The sequence below is a fragment of the Chelonoidis abingdonii genome, chromosome 21 (assembly GCF_003597395.2).
Source record: "Chelonoidis abingdonii isolate Lonesome George chromosome 21, CheloAbing_2.0, whole genome shotgun sequence".
Classification (NCBI taxonomy): domain Eukaryota; kingdom Metazoa; phylum Chordata; order Testudines; family Testudinidae; genus Chelonoidis; species Chelonoidis abingdonii.
Genome location: NC_133789.1, coordinates 3,480,759 through 3,501,099, shown reverse-complemented (window position 1 = coordinate 3,501,099; position 20,341 = coordinate 3,480,759). Strand labels below are relative to the sequence as shown.

At 50.4% G+C, this 20,341-nt stretch overlaps 1 protein-coding gene across 1 annotated transcript; it reads left to right on the top strand.

The window, feature by feature from the left end:
* Positions 1 to 6: 6 nt before the first annotated feature.
* LOC116831353 (retinol dehydrogenase 8-like) lies at positions 7 to 15,614 on the top strand. Its single transcript, XM_032791260.2, has 6 exons — positions 7 to 273; positions 1,445 to 1,606; positions 2,780 to 2,959; positions 7,637 to 7,730; positions 9,385 to 9,568; positions 13,169 to 15,614. The coding sequence occupies exons 1-6, from the start codon at positions 177 to 179 to the stop codon at positions 13,406 to 13,408; spliced, it is 957 nt and encodes a 318-aa protein (XP_032647151.1). The 5' UTR covers positions 7 to 176; the 3' UTR covers positions 13,409 to 15,614.
* The last annotated feature ends 4,727 nt before the right edge of the window (positions 15,615 to 20,341 follow it).

Below are 20,341 nucleotides of genomic sequence, written 5' to 3'. Positions count from 1 at the left end.
GTTGGAGCAGGATGTGAAGACAGATCTGGGAGCTGCCAAGACCCCTTGAGAACTTCCAGCCTGAGAGCAACACTTTGAGTTCTCCTTCGGCAGGAGGATTTTGAGGGACCCCTGCTGTGCTTCCCCAGCTCATCCAGATCAGACCTCCCTGGTGCCCTGCTTTTCCTGGGAACAGCATGGCTCCCAAGACGGTGCTGATAACGGGCTGCTCCTCTGGCATTGGCTTGGCCTTGGCTGTGAAAATGGCCCGGGATAAACAGAAGCGGTTCAAAGGTGAGCGCTTCCCACATGTGTCTGGGGTGTTGGGCACACGGGCACAAATGCCCAGGTCATGCCCGGACGGAGCTGGTGCAGCTGGGATGATGGGAGAACCACGACTCCCCTGCATCTGGGAGGGGCTGTGCCTTCCCACCCCCACACCCAGAAAGGCAGAGTCCATCTCCCTGCCCCATGCCGCCAAGCCTTGAGCTCGCTGCAGGATGGGGAAAGAACTGACCAGCTCCCTCGCCTGTCCTGGGGCCTTTCTGTGCCAGCATGCAGCCGGGCTGTGGGTGCATGGTACCCGGCCTATTGGACATAGTCGGGAAGGGGTGAGGAACTAGGAACATTTTGCAGGAGTACCAGGGCACAGGAGAAGTCTTTAAACATGATGTGGTAAAATAAATAATTTGCTCCAAAGGGAAAGAAATAGAGCGGGCGATGGGTCCTCCCCCTGCTTCTGCTCTGGGGCAGGGGCCTCAGCTTGGAACACAAGTGGGACAACACAAGGGAATGGGAGTAGTTGCCTTTCTCCTACCTGCTCCCCTCCCAGGATAGGGCACCTTAAATGTGATCCAGTGGCCAGGATCCCAGTGAGGGATCGTGGGGGAACCTGCAATCCAGTAGCCGGGATCCCAGTAAGGTGGGGAGGAGAATCTGACCCACTGGCCTGCATCTGAGTTAGCGTGATAGCCATCTTTCTTTAGGACATGGTGGGGGAGGCTAACCCCGACTAGCTGGTCCATCTCCCCAGGTCGATACAGGCCTGAAGGCCTTTTCAGGGGGGAATGACTGCATGGCCTGCAGCAGTTTTGGGCAAGAACGTGCTTGGGGCAACGAGACACATGCCAAGTCAGTAGCCCCCTCCCTCCATCTGGGCCCGTGATGCCAGAACACCTTCTAGAAGCAGCATGGCTCTGATGGCCCATAAGGCCCCGCATTGAGCCGAGGGTACCACACCTCCTCTGAACCCCCTGCAGCCTCTGGGTGCATGGCCCTGGGATTTGCCTTCACGGGCTGCTCCCCAGGACTAACCCCTGCTGCAGTGAGAATAGCAGGAGAAGCTCGTCATGTATCGTGGCCCCCTCTACACCCGTCCTCCCTGCCCCCAACCCTGCAGCATCACTGGGGTCGGTCCAGCTTCAGCAAGCCCCAGTGCCTGCAGCCAGGCTGCTCTGTGTTATAGTCATTGCCACCATGAGGAACCTGGGCAAGAGGGGATGCCTGGAAGCGGACGCCGGCATCACCCTCAACAAGACCCTGGAGATCAGGCAGTTGGATGTGTGCGACGAGCGATCCATCATCAGCTGCATCAACAGCATCCCCAACCGGCACGTCGACATACTGAGTGAGGTCCCCTCCTTGCCTCTGCCCAAGCCCCTGCTGCTCTCCCCTGCGTGGTGCCCCCCAACATAATCCCTAACACCACACATTTCTCTCCCCTATCACTTTTCTTCCCAAATATATCTGTGCTCCCCAATGCCCCTACGAGTCCTGACCTCCCCTACACAGATCTACCTAACAAGGGAACAACAAGGACCTAGGGAATTATGGACCAGTCAGCCTACCTTCGATATCCGGAAAGATACTGGAACAAATTATTAAACAATCAGTTTGGGAGCACCTAGAGCAGTGGTTTGCAACCTGTGGTCCACAGATCCCCCGGGGGTGTGCAGACTGTGTCTAACATTTCCAAAAGGATCCACATCTCCATTTGAAATTTTTTAGGGATCCACAAATGAAAAAAGGTTGAGAACCCCTGCTTAGACCAGTGCTTCTCAAACTATTGTACTGGCGACTCCTTTCACATAGCAAACCTTGTAAGTGTGACCCCCCCCCCCTTATAAATTAAAAAAACTTGTTTATAGATTTAACACCATTACAAATGCTGGAGGCAAAACAGGATTTGGGGTGGAGGCTGACAGCTCACGACCCTCCATGTAAAACCTCGTAACCCCCTGAGGGGACCCACCCTCAAGGGGCTTGTCAGTTGTTATGCAGGCCTGTAACCAGAGACTCACACCAACAGTGTGTCCAACTCTCGCAATCAGGAGTCTTACCATGTGTTTTCTTAAAGCCCCAGCTCCTGGATTCACAGGATTAGATGAGTGTCTCAGTTTTCAAAGTAAAGTCCCAGCCCTCATGGCCACTGAGCACAGCATGAACCCAAAAGGCTCAAAAACCCTGAAGGCCAAGAGAAAGAACTCAGAACTGATTTTTATTTTTAAAAACCCTCATGATTTTGTGGGGCTTTATTTGTGATATTGTGCACTTGTGTTGGCAAAGCTGCACCAACACACCTGAAAGCAGGTGCTAGGCAATGAAATCCTAAGCTAAACCAAAATAACCCACAGAAACTGAGATCAGAGCAGCCACACAGGGGTTTGCACCAGTGCAAGCCTGTGTGCAGACATGGCCTGAGATTACATGTGGGCATCTAACAGACAAGCCCGTGCAAACAAGCTAACTTGATGCAAAAGGGCCCCTTGGCAATGCTACACTGCTTGTCCGTATCTTGCAGTTAACAACGCCGGGGTGGGGATGATTGGCCCCATCGAATGCCAGACCATCGAGGAGATGAAGGGTGTGATGGAGACCAACTTCTTTGGTGTGGTGAGGATGATCAAAGAGGTGCTGCCCGATATGAAGAGGAGACGGAGCGGGCACATTGTGGTGATCAGCAGTGTCATGGGCCTGCAAGGTAGGTGAAGGCCAGGAGATCATCCCTCTACCTCTATGCAAAGTTGCCTGTGAGCTGGTGTTGCCTCCTCCAGCTGCAAACCTTGGGTAACTGTGGAATTTGCCCCCCCACATGTGGCCCCATTGGCCTGACTGCAGCTGCTCCCCCTGCCCAAATACAAACTACACCTATGTTTTCAGCTCCAATGGTAGCAACTTTATGGTTTTAGTAGTGGAGTTTCCCGGTTCAGTTCCTTGTCATCCAAGATGGCAGCCATCACATAAAGATGCCAGTTTCTGGCTCTGGATAAGTATGTGTCTGTCTATCACTAAAAAGGACCTGATTTTTCCAGCTGTACTGTGGAGTTTTAATCTTCTATTTGATACATTACAGTTGTAAAGTGTTAGTGTTATTAAAGTTTCTGGAGCAGAGATCCAGCCTCCCTACACGCATGCCTCCTGTCTCACCACAGTTTGAGACTCATTAGCCTATGTGCCACTTATGAGTTAGATTTGTGCTATTTCATGTTTTTTTCTCAAAGCCCCAGCTCCTGGAGTCAGGTGATTAGGTGAAAAATCTCATAGACTGTGCTAGGTGCTGTGCAAATACAGAGCAGAAAGTCAGTCCCTGCCCCAAGGAATTTACCATTTAAATGACTCACTTTTAAGAGTCTCTTCTGCCCCAAACTAGCATTAAATTAATCAAACACATTAGGTGGTAGAACCACATAAAGGGATTTTTCTGAGAAGACTGAGGGCTTGATGACGATAAGGTGGAAAGCAGTTTCTGTAGGTGACAAGCTCAGTTCCTGTTGAGCTGATAATTTAATACTGTTGAGATTTCATGTAGCGTTAACACAGGATGGGTGGCCTAGCCTCTTGGACAGGCATCTTTCTGGTTATTATTTAAATCAACATAAATACATCCATCGAATCAGTCATTTTCAGGGTGGGGAATGGGTAGACCTGACATGGGAAGCTGGATGGATCAGGGATCTAAGCCCTTTGTTAGTGATCGGCTCCGCATACACAAGGAAGAGTGGAAGGAGGCATTCTAGTGAGGGAAAGGCCCATTGAGAGAGGCCCCATTAAATGGAAAGGTCAGTCTGTAGGTTGGGATCATCTCCCACTTGTCCCCCCAGCAGAAGATGGAAGGTGTTTGGAACCTGGTGCCAAACAGACAGCAAGCTCTTTGGCGAGGAGGTGGGGCCCACTCACGCCTCCAGAGCGAGAGCATCTGATGGCAGGGTCCCACGCAGGGACGTCACAGATGGTATTTGCTGCTACAGTCGGAACTCCTGGCACGTCACCCAGCAACACCAGCACACCTGCAGGAGCCAGGCCTCAGCTCAGTGACATCAAAGCGATGAGAGGCGCAGCCTCCCCTCAGCCTGTGGTTTGTGAGGATTTGACTAACTCTCTCTGCTCCGAGGGGGCAGGCCAAGGGGAAAAGGTTTTATCATGGGCTGCAGCCCTCACACTCTCCGTCACCTAGGGCTGAGGCTGGCAGGCTAACATAGCTCCTTTGCCCAGAGCAGAGGTCACAAGAAGGCAACTACTGCCAAGCCCCGAGAGCAGGCCAAAAATCAGGCCCCTACACATCTCGGGCCAGATCCTCAGCTGGTGTACGTGGGCACTGACAACGACGCCGATTTGCATCAGCTCGGGACCTGGCTGCTTTAGCTTTGGGTTCTAGAGAAAGTGGATTTTGTTTATATGATAGTAACAGGGACAGTAGCCTCCTGAGTGCCCCCTCAAGATCTGGGGGGTCTCTGTTGCACTCTGCCTCAGTTTCCTCTCCTGGAGTCCTCCATAACTCCCAAAAGGCATCTTGCTGTTCCATAATCTCTCTCCTCAGGGTCTGCTTTTATTGGCAAAAAGCTCAAAATAAACACACACAAAACAGCTCTCCCCCACCAGACTTATAAGTTGGATCCAGCCCCTACTCCCTGAGGTACTGTCTCAAAACTCCCCTGGTGTTTTGGGGTCCCTGCTGCAGGAGCCTTTGTCATTCTGTGAAACTTCTCTACAGCTTCCTCTGCCTTTGGCTTCGAGGCCCAAACTCCTTCCCCCTCTCCAGGTCTCAGAGAGGAGCCACCTGCTCACTGCTGCTCTGCTACAGCTTCCTTCCTGTTGCTTTTCCCTCTCTGGCTCTTTATACAGACCAGCTGCCTCACTCAGGCCCCATCAGGAGGCTGTTCATGAGGCACAGGTGGGCTGGACCTGGTTCCATTTACAGGGCCCAGTCCACCTGTGACTCTGATCTACAGCAACCGCCACTGACCTGGCAGATAAGGCACGGGGCTGGGAATCAGGGATTCTCCTGGATTCTGTTCCTAGGTCTGCGAGTGAGCTGCTGGGTGACCTTGGGCCAGTCACGTCGTCACTCTGTGCCTCAGTTTCCTCTCTTATCTTTTGTCTGTCTTTCGTTATGCAAGCTTTTTGGAGCAAGGACTATCTCTTACTAGGTGTATGTGCATGATGGAGCCTTGATCTCAGTCATGGTATCTGCACATCCCTGGAACACCAATAAACTAATAACCATGAAAATGTAGGTACCTGGGCGATTTCAAGGCTATAGGCATTGCTCTCCTATATCAGACTCTAGGTCCATCTAGCCCAGTAGCATGTCCCCACCAATGATCAGTGGCAGATGCTTCAGGCAAAGAGTGCAGAATCCCCCAGCGATGGACAGGTCTGGAATAAGACCAGAGCATAATGCTGGGGCACAGCTGTTTATACAGGGTGATGCAGGCAGCAACTCAGCCTCGAGCAGGGTAACCCCGCTCATTACCGCTGTCATGTGACCGGAGACAGTATCCACTGACTCCAGTATCCCCCGTTAGAGACTCACTGAGAGTTTCACAGCTCACAGCAAGTCTATTGCTGCTTTAATTTGCAGCTTTCCATGTGTTACGTGCTCCGCTGAGCTAGCTGATTGTGGGGTTGGCTTGTTTTGGTTGTTGGTGTTGTTTTTTTTCCAGCTGTGGTGAGGCACTTTGTGGATTTACAGTAAAGTCTGGGGGATAAAAATAACCATCCTGTACGAAGTACAAGTGTCAGGAAACACTTCCTTATCGGCCTGATGCAAATCTAATTACAGAGGAGAATTATGCAGAGTCCACGTGTTATCCTGCCTGTGACCTCTCTCTTCTTGGGACTTTACACACTGAATAAAGTCCAGTAAGGGCTTCTACTGGCTACACCAAAAGCTACATGCAAAGACTCCTGACCAACAGTGCCAATTCAGACATGTCTTGTGGGGGAAGGGGGCAGAATTCTGGTCTACCGGCTGGGGCCCTGTTCCAGTCCCCGCTCGTCCCCTCCTACCTCCCCGTCAGGGACATCGGTGTCTCTCAGTCAGAAAGTCGCCCCTCTCTCTGACCCACCCAGTGCATGAGCCTGTGCTGCCAGCAGTCGCATTCTCAGCAGACTTCTCTGCACCCCGCGGCACAGGGACAGGCTCCCTATGTGCCAGGTGATGGCACCATTTGACCCATCCCTCACTCTGCCTGTACAGAACAGCGGTGTTGTGACCACGCAGCCAGAGCAACGATCCGGACTGCTCCAGCAGCAGCCAGACTGATTTAGTGTGGGGCCACTGCTTAAAAGTGTTAAGGTTGTAGCCTTCCCCCTATTCCACGTCCTCTGGAACTTTGAGCAAGTGCAAAAAACTTGGGGGAGGGGGTGTTTTTCTACCCCCCCAACTCACCCCTCTTCCCAGGTACCTCCTGCACCACTGATCCTGACATCTTGACTGGTAACATTGTAATGAAGTCGCTGGTGTGCAGGTGTCACCACTACTCCCAGATGGAGGGATTCAGATCTGTTTGCTGTATGCCATAGGCCCCATACTGCCAGGAGGTAATGGAGAGTGCCTGTTAGCTCAGATGATGGGGAACTAAGGTTTTTGGAGCAGGATGGCATCAGTTCTGGCCCCGTTGCTGTGATGTTCTGACTAGCCACGCTGTGCAACATAGTGACTGATGTGGAGGCTTAGCTTTAGAATGGAGACAGATCGATAGACAGGCCAGGGAACTGTCACAATATTTAATCCGAGGCTTTCTGAGCATCAGGTCAGATTTATCCTTCTTTCACAGGCTAGGAAGCTGGGGCACAGAGCTGCCAAGTGTCTCATTCCCAGGGCTGCACTGTAATTCAGGAGCAGAAGCCAGGTTTCCCTAGTCCCAGTCCAGTGCTCCAACCACCAGATCACATGAGCCACAGCACTTGGCTCCATGAACCAGAGTTGCAAGGCAATGAAAAACGTCGGTGCTTGTTGGAGCAGGCTAATCAGGGCATTGCAGGCTGGTAATTTGCAGTTCTCAAGCTGCCCCTGAGGAGCTGAGAGAGCTGTATCCACGCTGCACCCCAGGGGATTCTGCCACCTGGGTCTAACTCACAAATCAACAAGCCTGCTCTGTGCCAGGCATTCAGTCCGATCCCTGGCAGTCTGCAATTCAAAGCCACTACCTGGCTTTGCATGACTGGCCAATGGGTCATCCCAGATAGCTTTATATCAATAGCTACCCCTAGATTACCTGGCATACATTGTATGCCTTCAACCCCTGCCCACAATCAGCTACTCACCACGTCAGATCCAACTCGCAAGAGACTCCTCTGTGGGCTCACGTAACTGACACACACTCGCTGTGGTTCAGCTCTGTTCTCACGCCTCTCATCGCTCTCTTTCTTCCAGGCATTATGTTCAATGACATCTATACAGCCTCCAAGTTTGCCGTGGAAGGATTCTGCGAAAGCCTCGTCATACAGGCGCTGAAGTTCAACATCTTGTGAGTTACAGGAATCAGACCAGACACAGCCGGGGCTCCAAATTAACTGTGCTGGTTCAGTCTCTGTTCTGAGAGTCTTAGCTTAAAATACCACACAGGTGTGGGCTGGGGTGCAGTTGGCGCGGGCTCTACAGGAACAGACAGCTGGGATTAGCCTTTGTAATCATTAATACCTTTAAACAGGAAACAGATCCTGGAATATCCCCTCAGAATACAGCCCTGGGACTAACCAGAGACAACACGGTACCACCTTCAAATAGGAAACAGATCCCCTTTCGGGAATACACCCTCAGCATTCATTTGGCAAGCAACAGGGCTCCCACGCACAGGACTAAGGTCCTGTCTTGTGGGACATTCTTGACAAGTGCTCACAACCCGCAGCCAGCCTGCAGCTGCCACCCTCTTTTGCTCTGTACTGTGGGTGAGAAATAATGACATTTTCGTGCCAGCAGAAAGCTAGGCGAGGCAGCCGCCATCCAGCTAGAACCAAGCCCCGGGAATGCACGTTGGTCTATTCATTATTTTATCTTAAATCTACAAGTTCTTGAGATATTCTGAGTCCGCCACGGCTCAGTGTGTAAAATAACCCCATGGCATTTGCAGAGGAACCTTGCTGTCCAAACTTCCGTGTAGGCTTTTCTCAAGGAAGTATACTGAGGCCTTTGTTCTGAGCTTGCGCTGAGATTCCTTGTCTGCGCAGATCAGGTTGGCTAGGGTGAATTTTCCCCGGGGGATGACTGCTGCTTGGCCCATAAAACACTGGCCAGTCCCCAGGGAGGTGTCATTTGGGAGCCAGCTAATTTCCAGAGTTCATCAGAGGCCACTACAGGGCATGCTGGGTTTGGATTCTTAGGAGAAGCAAATCCCAACCCCCCTGCCTTAGCCTAGTCTCTGTCCTAGTATGATCTGCCTTTGGCCTGTCTTGCAGGCTGGGAGTCACCAAGGCAAGGCAGGCCAGGGGCAGGCGCGAGGAAGAGGCAGGGCAGTAGAGTGGCATGGGAGTGAAAGCAGAGGTGAGGGGTAGCTTGTGGCATGGGAGGGAACTTGTGCTCAGCTGGTGGGAGCCAGTGAAGCTATTCTATCCCTATCATTGCTCTTGTCAGAGCTCCTGCAACATGCCCTAAGGGAGCAGAGAAATGCTGAGACACGAGACCCAGAAAGGAATAGTGGGATCAGTCTGGGTTCTAAAGGCCGAGAGCGTGGCCAGCTTTGCTGTAACTAGTTCTGCAGTGAAGTTGCCCAGGAGACTGTGTCGTGGTGATTGTCTTGGCCTGTTTTGACGTCCTAACATCTGGTCAGTGCAAGATGGGCTGTCACGAGGCAACGTCGCTAAGGGAAGGAGCAACATTAGCAAACGAAGATGGGACGTCGCCACATAGGGATGTGGTGCTTCCTCTCGTTAACACAGCATCCATGGGCACTGTCATGGTACCATGCCGATGCGGCATCATGGTGTCAGAGGGCATGGTTACCTAGGAGACATTAACACAGGCTGGTCTGGCTTCCAGGGATGACATGGTAGGAGGTGCCTAGGCAGAACTGTACCTTAACGCTGAAAGATCAGACTAAAGGGTCACAGTCGACTTTTCTGGTCTTAAAATCTCCAGACCCGTTGCATGCTGAACAGTGCTCTTATGCTTGCCTGTGTTTCCAGTGTCAGCCTGATAGAGCCTGGCCCCGTGGTGACAGAGTTTGAGACCAAGGTCTATGAGGATGCAGAAAATGCAGATTACTCCACGACAGACCCTGAGACAGCAGACATGTTTACTAACCTCTACCTGAAGAACTCCAAGGCGATTTTCTCCAGCCTTGGGCAGACTCCCAATGACATAGCAGAGGTAAAAGACTCACAGGTGTGCCCCCAAACACAGAGAGGGATGCCTCTATCCTCATTCATATGTGCCCTATGCATCGCCCACACAGCAGCAGGCACAGAATAATAGAATCATAGGGCTGGACGGGACCTTGAGAGGTCATCTAGTCCAGTCCTCTGCACTCATGGCAGGATTAAGTATTATCTAGACCATCACTGACAGGTGTTTGTCCAACCTGCTCTTAAAAATCCCCAATGATGGAGATTCCACAACCTCCCCAATCAATTTATTCCAGTGCTTAACCACCCTGACAGGAAGTTTTTTCTAATGTCCAACCTAAACCTCCCTTGCTGCAATTTAAGCCCATTGCTTCTTGTCCTATCTTCAGAGGTTAAGAAGAACAATTCTTCTCCTTCCTTCTAACAACCTTTTATGTACACCTCTACCTCTATATGTCGCTGTCCTTGGGAGCCAAAAAATCTTACTGCGTTATAGGTGAAACCGTGTTATATTGAACTTGCTTTGATCCACCAGAGTGCACAGCCCTCCCCACCCGGAGCACTCCTTTACCGCGTTTTATCCAAATTCGTGTTATATCGGGCTGTGTTATATCAAGGTAGCGGTGTAGGTGAAACTGTTATCATGTCCCCTCTCAGCAGGAGAGCTATTAGCTGGTTTGTTAATTGCCAGTAATGCCATTCCCTCCTCCATGAGCTCCACATTCCCTCCCTGCAGACAGGAAGTGCCTGGAGACAGCCCAAGCCCCTCTCCCAGCTGTGTGATGAGATGCTAAGTCTTCAGGTTGACACTAGGCAGCAGCCCACCATAGCCGCAATCCATTCTGGGCTAGGGTGACCAGATGTCCCAATTTTATAGGAACAGTCTCAATATTTGGGACTTTTTTTATATGGGCTCCTATTACCCCCACGCCCACTCCCCCTCCTGATTTTTCACACTTGCTATCTGGTCACCCTATTCTGGGAAGGCAAGGAAATCCATTGCCGCATTGGCCAGGTGACAAAAGTGAGGTAAGGAGGGCTCCCTCAGCTTTCTTGGTCATTTGGAATAAGGAGGAGGTCACTGTCACATGGACTGCCGACCTGGAATAGATTTCGGGGACCACAGTTCACCTGGCAGGTGGAACAATTTTTATAGTAGGGGTGCTGATGATGGAAACCATGTATTTGGTAAAAACAACAAGGAGTACTTGTGACACTTTAGAGACTAACACATTTATTTGGGCATAAGCTTTCTTGGGCTTAAAACCCACTTCATCAGATGCATGGAGTGGAAAATACAGTAGGCAGGTATAAATACCCAGTACTTGAAAAGATGGGAGTTGCTGGCAATGGGATTTGTTGCAGGGATAGGTTCCTGGGTTAGAGTTTTTGTTGTGTGGTGTGTAGTTGCTGGTGAGTATTTGCTTCAGGTTGGGGGGCTGCCTGTAAGTGAGGACTGGCCTGTCTCCCAAGATCTGTGAGAGTGAGGGATCATCCTTCAGGATAGGTTCTATCTAACCTTGATGATGCGCTGGAGAGGTTTTAGTTGGGGGCTGAAGGTGACGGCTAGTGGCGTTCCGTTACTTTCTTTGTTGCGTCTGTCCTATAGTAGGTGACTTCTGGGTACCCTTCTGGATCTGTCAATCTGTTTCTTCACTTCATCAGGTAAGTACTGTAGTTTTAAGAATGCTTGATAGAGATCCTGTAGGAGTTTGTCTCTGTCTGAGGGATCGGTGCAAATGCAGTTGTATCTTAGAGCTTGGCTGTAGACAGTGGATCCTGTGATGTAGTCTGGATGAAAGCTGGAGGCATGTAGGTAAGTAAAGCAGTCAGTACGTTTCCGATATAGGGTGGTGTTTATATGACCATTACTTATTTGCACTGTAGTGTCTAGGAAGTGGATTTGGTGTTTGTTATTACTGCTTCAAGCCAGGGGGTGCAGCAGCACCCCTAGTTCCAGCACCACTACTGACAGACAAATTAGTGGGACTGTCTTCCTCACGCTCACCTGGCATGAGCTCTGGCTACACGTCTGGATTCTGCTGCCCAACTGCTGACAGGCACCAGTTGCTCTAGTTAATTCCTGTTTCTAAACCCAATGACTGAAAGCTGCAAATCCACTTTTCTCCCCTCTAGGCCAAGCTTCCCCAGAACCTCCTCACCAACCCCACTTAGTGGCAGTGCTAAATGGAGGCTATCTGGCCTCCTTTCCTTTTACACAAAGAACCTCATGTCCCGTTAGCTTATATTTCCTCCTTCTGTTTATATCTTCCGGCTCATTCGCAAATTAATTAATCCCTCCTCCTCAACATTCACAAAATAATCCTCCCTAATCCCCACTTTATCCTGCCCTAAAGCCTCTTAGCATCTCTAAGCCGTCAGGAGTCTGTTTAGACTGGCTGTCCCCCTCCTCCACTAATCCCAGCAGGGCCCGCCTGGGTTTGTTTGGAAGGCACAAAGGGGGTCTCTGAGTCCCTGCTACCAACATGCAAAGTCCAGTGGGTCTTCCCGGTTCTGGTCTGCACTTGGTCACACAGCCCTCTGTGGCATCACCATGGGAGTAAGGCAGATTTAAGTTAGATATTAAGAAAATCTTTCTAACTCTCAGGGTAGTTCAGCTCTGGAATAGGCCTCCAAGGGAGGTTGTGGAATCTGTGCCACTGGAGGTTTTAAGAACAAGTTAGAAAAATACCTGCCAGGGAGGGCCTAGATTTACTTGGTCCTGCCTCAGCACCAATGGCTGGACGTTCTGGTCTCTTGAGGCCTCTTCCGGCCTGACATTTCAAGGGTTCTGTGTGACTCACCCCAGGCACAGCAGCGGTCCAGGGAGCTGGGGGTGGGAAGGGATTTAGTCTCCACAAGATGAGATTCATGGGTTTGAGGAGCTGTGTTTTCTGATGGAACCCAGGATTTTGCCCCGGTAAGAACCCTGCCTGGGATGTCTCCCTTTGCCCACTCTCTTGCTCACTGGTGGATGTGTGTCAGGAGCTGAGCAGATTCATGGTGCTGCCTCCTACCCCATGATTCACAAATCCTTAGACAACACTTCCTCCCCCGCCCTGTGGGGAGATGATGCATAGGAAACGGGGGGGGTTCCCCCTGTCAGATGAGACCACTGCTCCATCAAGTCAGGTATACTGTAAAGATCTGCCGCTTGTCTAGTGGTTAAAGTGTAGGAGTGAATGCTAGGACTCCTGGGTTCTGTTCCCGGCTATGACACTGACCCTCTGGTGACCTGGGGTGAGTCACTTCCCTTCCCCAAGCCTCAGTTTCCCCCCAGCACAAAGGGGATTGTAACATATTAGACACGTTTGGGTATTGGACATAGAAGCAACTCACGAACGCAAGAGATTCAGTCAGAGACCTTTATCGTGTCCTCTCTGAGATCCCGCCTCCTGCGGCGCAACCAGAGTCCCAGGGAGGCACCACTACCATCTCTCTTAAAAGCATAACCCACTGCAGGGCTACGGGTGCTGACCTACCGCCCAGGGCATGGTGAGGCTGATGTTCACAGGGGGCTCTGGGATGGAGCTTGAAAGCATGGTGCTGGTAAAGTATTACGTTGCTCCTGGCTTAGCTAAGGGTGGCACAGTGCTCATGTGGGGCTGTCTCGGTTCCCTTGCAGCACACTCTGAGGGTGATCACCGCCACCAAGCCACCCTTCCGCCACCAGACCAACGCCGTCTACACACCCATGACAGCCTTGAAACACGCCGATCCCACTGGAGCCCTGATGACCGACACCTTCTACAAGATGGTCTTCAAGTATGACACACTCATGCACATCAGCCTGAAGGCCATCAGGGTGATCCGATGGCAGGCCCGGAAGATGAGGCAGGGGGTGAAGATGCTTGGCTTCAGATAGGCCATGGGAACTAGGGTGGAGGGTGAAGAGTGGGCTCAGTAGGGCTGGAAAAAGGCTGGAGATATTTCATGAACAAGGGGTTCAGTGGACATGTGCCCACTGAACCAGACACTAACCCACTATGGCTTCATTTTTTAGGGTGCTCTTTGCACAAACTGTACCCAAAAGAACAGGGAGAAGGAGAAATGAAGAGGCATTGGCTATTGGTGAGGGGAAGAGGTTGTAGCTGACAGCTAGAGGCAGCCAGGGGAAAAGGCTTTTGATGCAACAGGGATGAGCTTCTGTGGGAGGGACAGCTGCAAGAAAAACAGGGAGGGAGGGGAGTGAAAAGGGGCCAGGGTCTTGATTCTCCTCTCAGAGTTGATTTACACCAGAGCCCACTATGCTAATAGGACCCACTCCTGAAGGTACATTTGCAATCAGAGTCAGTAAGCAAGGCAGGGCTGGGTGATGGCCTTTGCTTGCTTGTTACCAGCCTTGTCTGGATTTAAACCTGTGATCTAAGGGCACAAGATTTTCCTTCTCCAACTGACAGCCCTGGGAACAGACTTGTACTCCCCCAAGTAATTTTGAATAGCAGCAAACAGTAAGCAGGGCTGCTGCTTTAATGACAGGAGGGAAGTGCTTTTATTCTTGCAGCAAGGTGTGATATAAAGCCAAGAGCTGCCATGCAAGCTAGAGTCCTACTTGCCCACATCCAGTCCCCACCCCACTGCTGTCCCCCAGCCAGCCCATGAGCACCAACAGATGTGCCAAACTGAGAGCATAGCACTCAGTCATAATACTTGGCTTTTGGGCCAGGTGCATAAGTGGAAGATGCATGATTGTTAAAAGAATCATGGGGAATTTGTGTGAATGATGCCCAATACCTGTGTAGCTGTAGGACTGCAGAAGTCCTTGCTCCATCTCCCATCTCCAGCTTGATCAAAGTTACACAAACTTCCAGAGACGCCTTTCCGGAAAACTTAATGAGACTTGGTGTCACCTCTTTGGAAGCCTTCCAGAAGGACTCCTCCAATATGCATAAGAACAGTCAGACTAGGTCAGATCAAAGGTCCATCTAGCCCAGTATCCTGTCTTCCAACAGTGGCAAATGCCAGGTGCCCAGAGGGAATGAACAGAACAGGGAATCATCTAGTGATCCATCCCCTGTCGCCCATTACCAGCTTCTGGCAAACAGAGGCTAAGAACACCATCCCTACCATCCTGGCTAATAGCCACTATGAGCTTATCCTCCATGAGCTTATCAAATTTTTTTTGAACCTGGTTATAGTCTTGGCCTTCACAACATCCTCGGGCAAGGAGTTCTACAGGTTGACTGTGTATTGTGTGAAAAAATACTTCCTTTTGTTTGTTTTAAACCTGCTGCATCAATTAGTGGTTCACGTTCATTAGTGGAGCAAACTCATGGCCCTGTAACAAAACCCACTGAAGTCAGCGAGAGTCTTTCCCTTTACTTCAATGGTTTATTTTAATGCCAGGTTTGGGATGGGCATAACCTCTCTTGAAACACAGGAGACCTGCCCACAGATGGTTATCCTTGCAATGCCTTTCTGCCCTAAAAAAGTTTCCTTCCGGTAAGGTGACTGGTTACCTTAGGTGTCACTGGTAAACTCAACAGTGCAAGTACAATTGAGCTCTGAGTCCATGACATTCAGTGCCACATCCAAGTGTGAACCGTTGCAGTCAGGGAAATGCCATGCAAGGGATGCTGTGTCTGAGTATATGTCATTCTTCACCCTTGCAAATTTCATGTTGTTTGGCATACTACCCACAATGGAAGAGAAGAGCCCACAAAGTGGAGGATGAACTATGGAATAAAACACCTTCAGTTTTTACATCTTGTGTGGAAAAGTTTAGAGTGGAAAATGTAATTTTCATGTATACATGTCTGGATACATCTGGATGATGCTGTTTGCACACCAGATATCTTGGTGATGATAGATAGATAGATCATGGAAGAGTGAAGACAGACCATGAGGTACTGTGCTCAGAACTATGGAACTGACTGTTCTGACTCTGTGGAGGACATAATCACTACTGAGAGACTCTTTCCCAGGGTGAAAGGCTGTTCTTGTGACTAAGACAGCAGACTAGGTCTCAAAAGACAAGGGTTCACTTCCCAGCTGTAGTACTGACTCCCTGTGTTATCTAGGGCAAGTCACTTAATCTCTTTATGCTTCAGTTTTCCCCTCTGTAAAATGGGTATAAAATCTTTCCTTTCTTTGTCTTGTCTATTTAGATTGCAAGCTCTTGGGTGCAGGGACTGTCTCATACTATGTTAATGGGCTTTTGGGAACTACTGAAATATAAAATATTAATTATACTAATTCCAAATGTTTAGAGGTTCAGATATTTATCTAAATCTTGTTCAAATGTATCCAAGGAGCTAAAATTCCAAACAGAACTATCCTCAAACAGTTTTCCTTACTGTATTTCAGCATTTCTCACCCAAGGTAAAATAAGAAGCACCAAAGGGCTGGATTTTTTTCTCCCTGGATGAAATAGTTACCTGAACTTTGCTGAAATACAGAGAAGTTTCCAGGATTGTGCTTCAGGTGGATTTTTATCACCAGAGGTTCATCCATCCATGCTAAAACCCAAGAGCTCAAATCTACCTAAACTCAATTTATAAGAGCACAGATCCTGCTCCAGTCCACAGCCCCCCTAGTGCGTTCTACTAGTGCTCAGTTCCTGGCTCATGTAATGTTAAGCCTCCTGTTAAATTTGTAGGACATTATCAGTGCCAGCTATTGGACACTGGCATTGCACAGAAACCCCTTGACAGTGACTGGTGTGTGCACCTGCAGTGACATCCAGCGATCAGTGCTAGTAATTGCAGCAATGTATTCTGTCTGGTGCCCTACATGGATGGGACAGATAGGCCCAGTTGCCAGGGACTGCAGAGTCTTGGGATGGCTAGTGGGAACATGAATGAGAGAGGCTGGGAAGGGGTGGATGGAAGAGGGAATGAGAAAGTGGCAGGTGAAGAAGACCCTTAGAGCAGCTGAAGCATCAAGACTGAGGAGTGGGAAAGGGCACAGGAGAGGGCTGTCGTGCCAGGACTGAGAGGTAACATTGTAAAGGGAAAGCGTGGTTATGTTCACAGCACACACACACACAGACATTAGATCAAAACATAAATGCTCTTGCTGGAATGTTGTAACGCTACTTGAATTCTTAGAATTCAGATCAATAACACACAAGGACCCATAAACAGAAAGAAAACAGGCTACTCCCTAAGGCAGCGAGGCATAACGCATTGCCCTTTGCTTTAACCTGCCTCTTTCCAGACTGACTCTGATCACACACTCTGTTGATGAGCCCCTGCCCTAGCCTGCAATTGCAAACAGGACCAGGACCTTCCTGCACCCTTATTCAGCCCTTTTCTCCCCCTACTCCCTTAAAGTGATGGCTTACTATTCAAACACAGTCCTCAGTACACCACAGGAGTGAGTGGGGATCCACGGGCCCCGGAACAACTGGGGTAGGAAGAATGGAGGCAGCTAGCTGGGTGAGACCTGCTAACTCTGGACACAGTCTGCGTGTATAGGAGGAAAATGAGCAGCAAGCAATGGGAGGGAGGAATGATGAGGACAAAAGAAGCTAAGTGGCCTTGTGTCTTTTTAATTTAGACACTAATAGTCTGAAGGAGCCATGTACTGTGACATACAACATGCAAGAGAGATACAGTCACACACTGTTGCTCAGTGAACCCAGTGAGCGCCATAAGCTGTTTAAAGGGATGCTACCCAGTTCCTATACACTACAAAGGGGTCACGAGTGAGGGACGGAGCTGGTGGGTGGGGAAGGAATCAGAGGCCAAATGTGGCAAGGCAGAGTGGGATCCTCCAGTTACTCAGAGTAAAGTGTCCTCGTGTTTCACCCATGTGTGTATGTAAAGAACAGGGACGCCAAAAGGCTGATATTGAAAAAATTCCCTGGGCTGCAGAGGTTTTTGTAGGCCCAGGGCAAAATATGAAACAAGGGTGCAAAACACTGAGGGAAGGTTGCGGGGCTTGGAGAGTGAGTCAACCCCACAGTCACAGCTCCAGTCCCGTAGGTCTTGCTCCAGCTCCCTGCTACAGGTGTTACAACCTGGCGCATGAAGTCCCAGTGCCACTCAGGTTTGGGGCCCCTCTCAAACAGGGGTCCCAGGGCAAGCTGCCTCTTTTTGCCCACCCCTTCTGGGCAGTCCTGGCCCTTCAGATGTTCCATATCTGTTCTGTCTCACAAACCCTACATTCAGAATAAGCTGCTTAGCCAGGATGATCGTTACAGAATGGTAGCCATGCATCCCAGTAATTTGAAGCTTACCCTTCATTATAAGCCCAGTTTTTAACACCATCCACAACTTCTCTGAAATGAATCTGATCTTCTGAAAGGTTGCATGTTTCATCTCACAGCAGAGTCCATTTTTGCTGGGAAATTTGGTTAACAAAAATCAGACTTTTCCAAAGGGACAGTGCTTTGAAAACTTGGCTGCAGTTTGCTTTTTCAACATTTTTCCAATGTACTTTTGGTTCTGGTTCTCAGTCCAGGTTGGTTGGTCTGGGAACTCCACATTGACCTGCTGAGGACAAATGCCTTTGGGCGAGGGCACTAGTGGGGGATTTAAGAACATATAAAAAGTAGTTTTTAAGTGCATAAAGAGCATCATTTATAAATGTAAATGTTAGACTATGGGAGTGTAAGTCAGGAGCCCTAGTCCCTACAATTCCCAGCCCAGAGAGAGGGAGTCGGGTCTGGAGGTTAGCCCAAGCGGAACAGGACTCCTGGGTTCTATCCCTAGCTAGTGGAGTGCAGTCTTATGTTTACAGCGGGGGGAGTGGGCATCAGAACTCCTGGGTTCTACTCCCTGAGTTTGGATGCTCACATAGCTGTTACATCCCTCACCTGTAAGATAGGGAGTTTTGTTATTTATATTTTGCAATAGCACCTAGAGGCCTCCTTGAGGAAGGTGCTGTACATAATAAGAGAAAGTCACTGCATTTAAGAGCTTAGTTAGGCAAGAGGTTTGGAGAGGAAACAGAGGTGAAGTGGTTCACAAGATCACATGGCAGGTTGGTGGCAGTCCTAGGAAGAGAACCCAGTCCTTGCCAGGGCCCAGTCTAGTGGCCTGTCCACTGGGCAGTGCTGCCTCTCTACATTAGCCTGTTGCACAGGGAGTGAGTCATTTGTAGCTGTAACAGGCTCTCAGGGCTTTGAGTGCCAAGTGCTGGGAAGAGTGGGAGTGCCCGGGGAAGGGGTATGTCTGCCTGGCCTTGGGGAAGGGCAGCTCAAGCTCATTTTGGCAGAATCAAGTGATGGGCTGTGACCAGAAAGAGGGTTTCACTTCCCGCTCCCAGACAGAAATATCTCAAGCGACAGCCCTTATTAAAATCTGGAGTGATATTTTTAACCAGCACCGGGTGAAAAAGTACAGAGGCTTCCTTTGAAAGTGCACCCACTGTGACATCGAGCTGGGAAGGGCTGAGCAGCTGTTCTGATGGGGGAGGAGGGTCTGGCCCCCCTGCCACTGCAGCTGCTGCCTGAACTTATGCCACCATGGGCTTCCTAGGGGCCAACTCTGAAATGAATCCAGTCAGCTGCCAGCCCAACTCCCAGCAAATAGGTGCATCCTATTAGCACCTCATTTGGCATTCATTCCCTCCTGCTACTGCAAATCCCTCAGGCCCCGGTTACCTGCTGCCTTCCCATGCATACAGCAGGGGTGGGTCATTGCCACCCTTACTCAAGTGACCTTTAGGGACCGAGCCCTTGGTGCCACAGATGCTGCTCCTACTGAAGCCAGCAGAAGTCGCCCCATTGTCAAAGGCAAAACTCCCATTAACTTCAGCATGGGCAGGGTTTAATCTCCCCAGACTCACCCCATCTGACCTGCCGGCTCACTCTGCAGAGGGGAGATCCAGGCCTTGCCCAGGCAGCAGTTGAAACTCTGTGAGCAACACATGTGCTCCCTGCTCCTGTGAGGTATTAGGGACCTTGGCTCCCATCGACCTGGGCAGACATTTGGGGCTACCCAGCACTTCTGAGGGATGCTCAGCATCATGCACAACTTGCCCCTTGTGGCCTGGATTTTGAAAGTGCTGAGCTCTTAGCAGCTTCCACTGGCTCCTGTGGGGCATGTGGGTGCTCAGCACCCTCTGACAGCGAGGCTGCTACCAGGGACAGGGCCAAGAAAAGGCAGAAGTGACGGAGGAACCCAGAAGGATGGAGCTGCACCACAGCCACCATGTTGGCCAACACCAGGAATCTCAACAACTAAAAGCATGAGGTGCTGGGGCTTGAGAACCAGTGTGCACACCTTGTGCTGTAACAGACCCACATCCTCTGTGGGCTAGACACAGTGTGGGAACACTTAATGCATGCTGACCAATGGGTTACAGTAACTCTTTTCTCTCTCAGAACTGCCCTGGCACAGTGCTGGGGTGGCCTTGTGTTGCCAGATCTTCTGAGATGTCAGAACAGAGGCCTGGTGCTGGGCAGCTGCTGTTGTTATGGAGGGCTGCTGCTCTCTGCACAGCCGTGCAGGGCTGAGAATGCCAAGAGAGCTGCCTGCTGCAGCTGGGACCCGACTCTGGCTTGGCTGCTGTGAGGCAGATGGAAAGCTAAGATGGAGATCAAGCCAGCCCTGATACTGGACTGATTGTTCACTCTGTGGAGTTGTGTTAGTTCTGGGGTCTTGGCCAAACATCAGCCTAGGGAATTAAAACCCAACTGCAGATTCAAGTGCGTGGGGGACTCTCCTTCATTTCCTGTCCTGCCCTGCTGCTTTGCGTGGCTAAACAGCTGGCCATCCCACCGACAAGTGGATTCCTCTGCACTGGCATGGCCATGGAGACTTGCTGTGGTGCGCACTAGGGCAGCTCCAGATTTGCCCTGCCCTGTGCCCCTGCTTTAGTGACCCCCCATGGGGCTTTACAGAGGAGC

What these genes read in the sequence shown, in the direction of transcription:
- LOC116831353 (XM_032791260.2), top strand. Translation starts at nt 177, where the DNA reads ATGGCTCCCAAGACGGTGCTGATAACGGGCTGCTCCTCTGGCATTGGC. An exon ending in CAGTGTCATGGGCCTGCAAG is followed by an intron (nt 2,960 to 7,636) that starts GTAGGTGAAGGC and finishes TCTTTCTTCCAG; the next exon opens with GCATTATGTTCAATGACATC. An exon ending in CTCCCAATGACATAGCAGAG is followed by an intron (nt 9,569 to 13,168) that starts GTAAAAGACTCA and finishes GTTCCCTTGCAG; the next exon opens with CACACTCTGAGGGTGATCAC.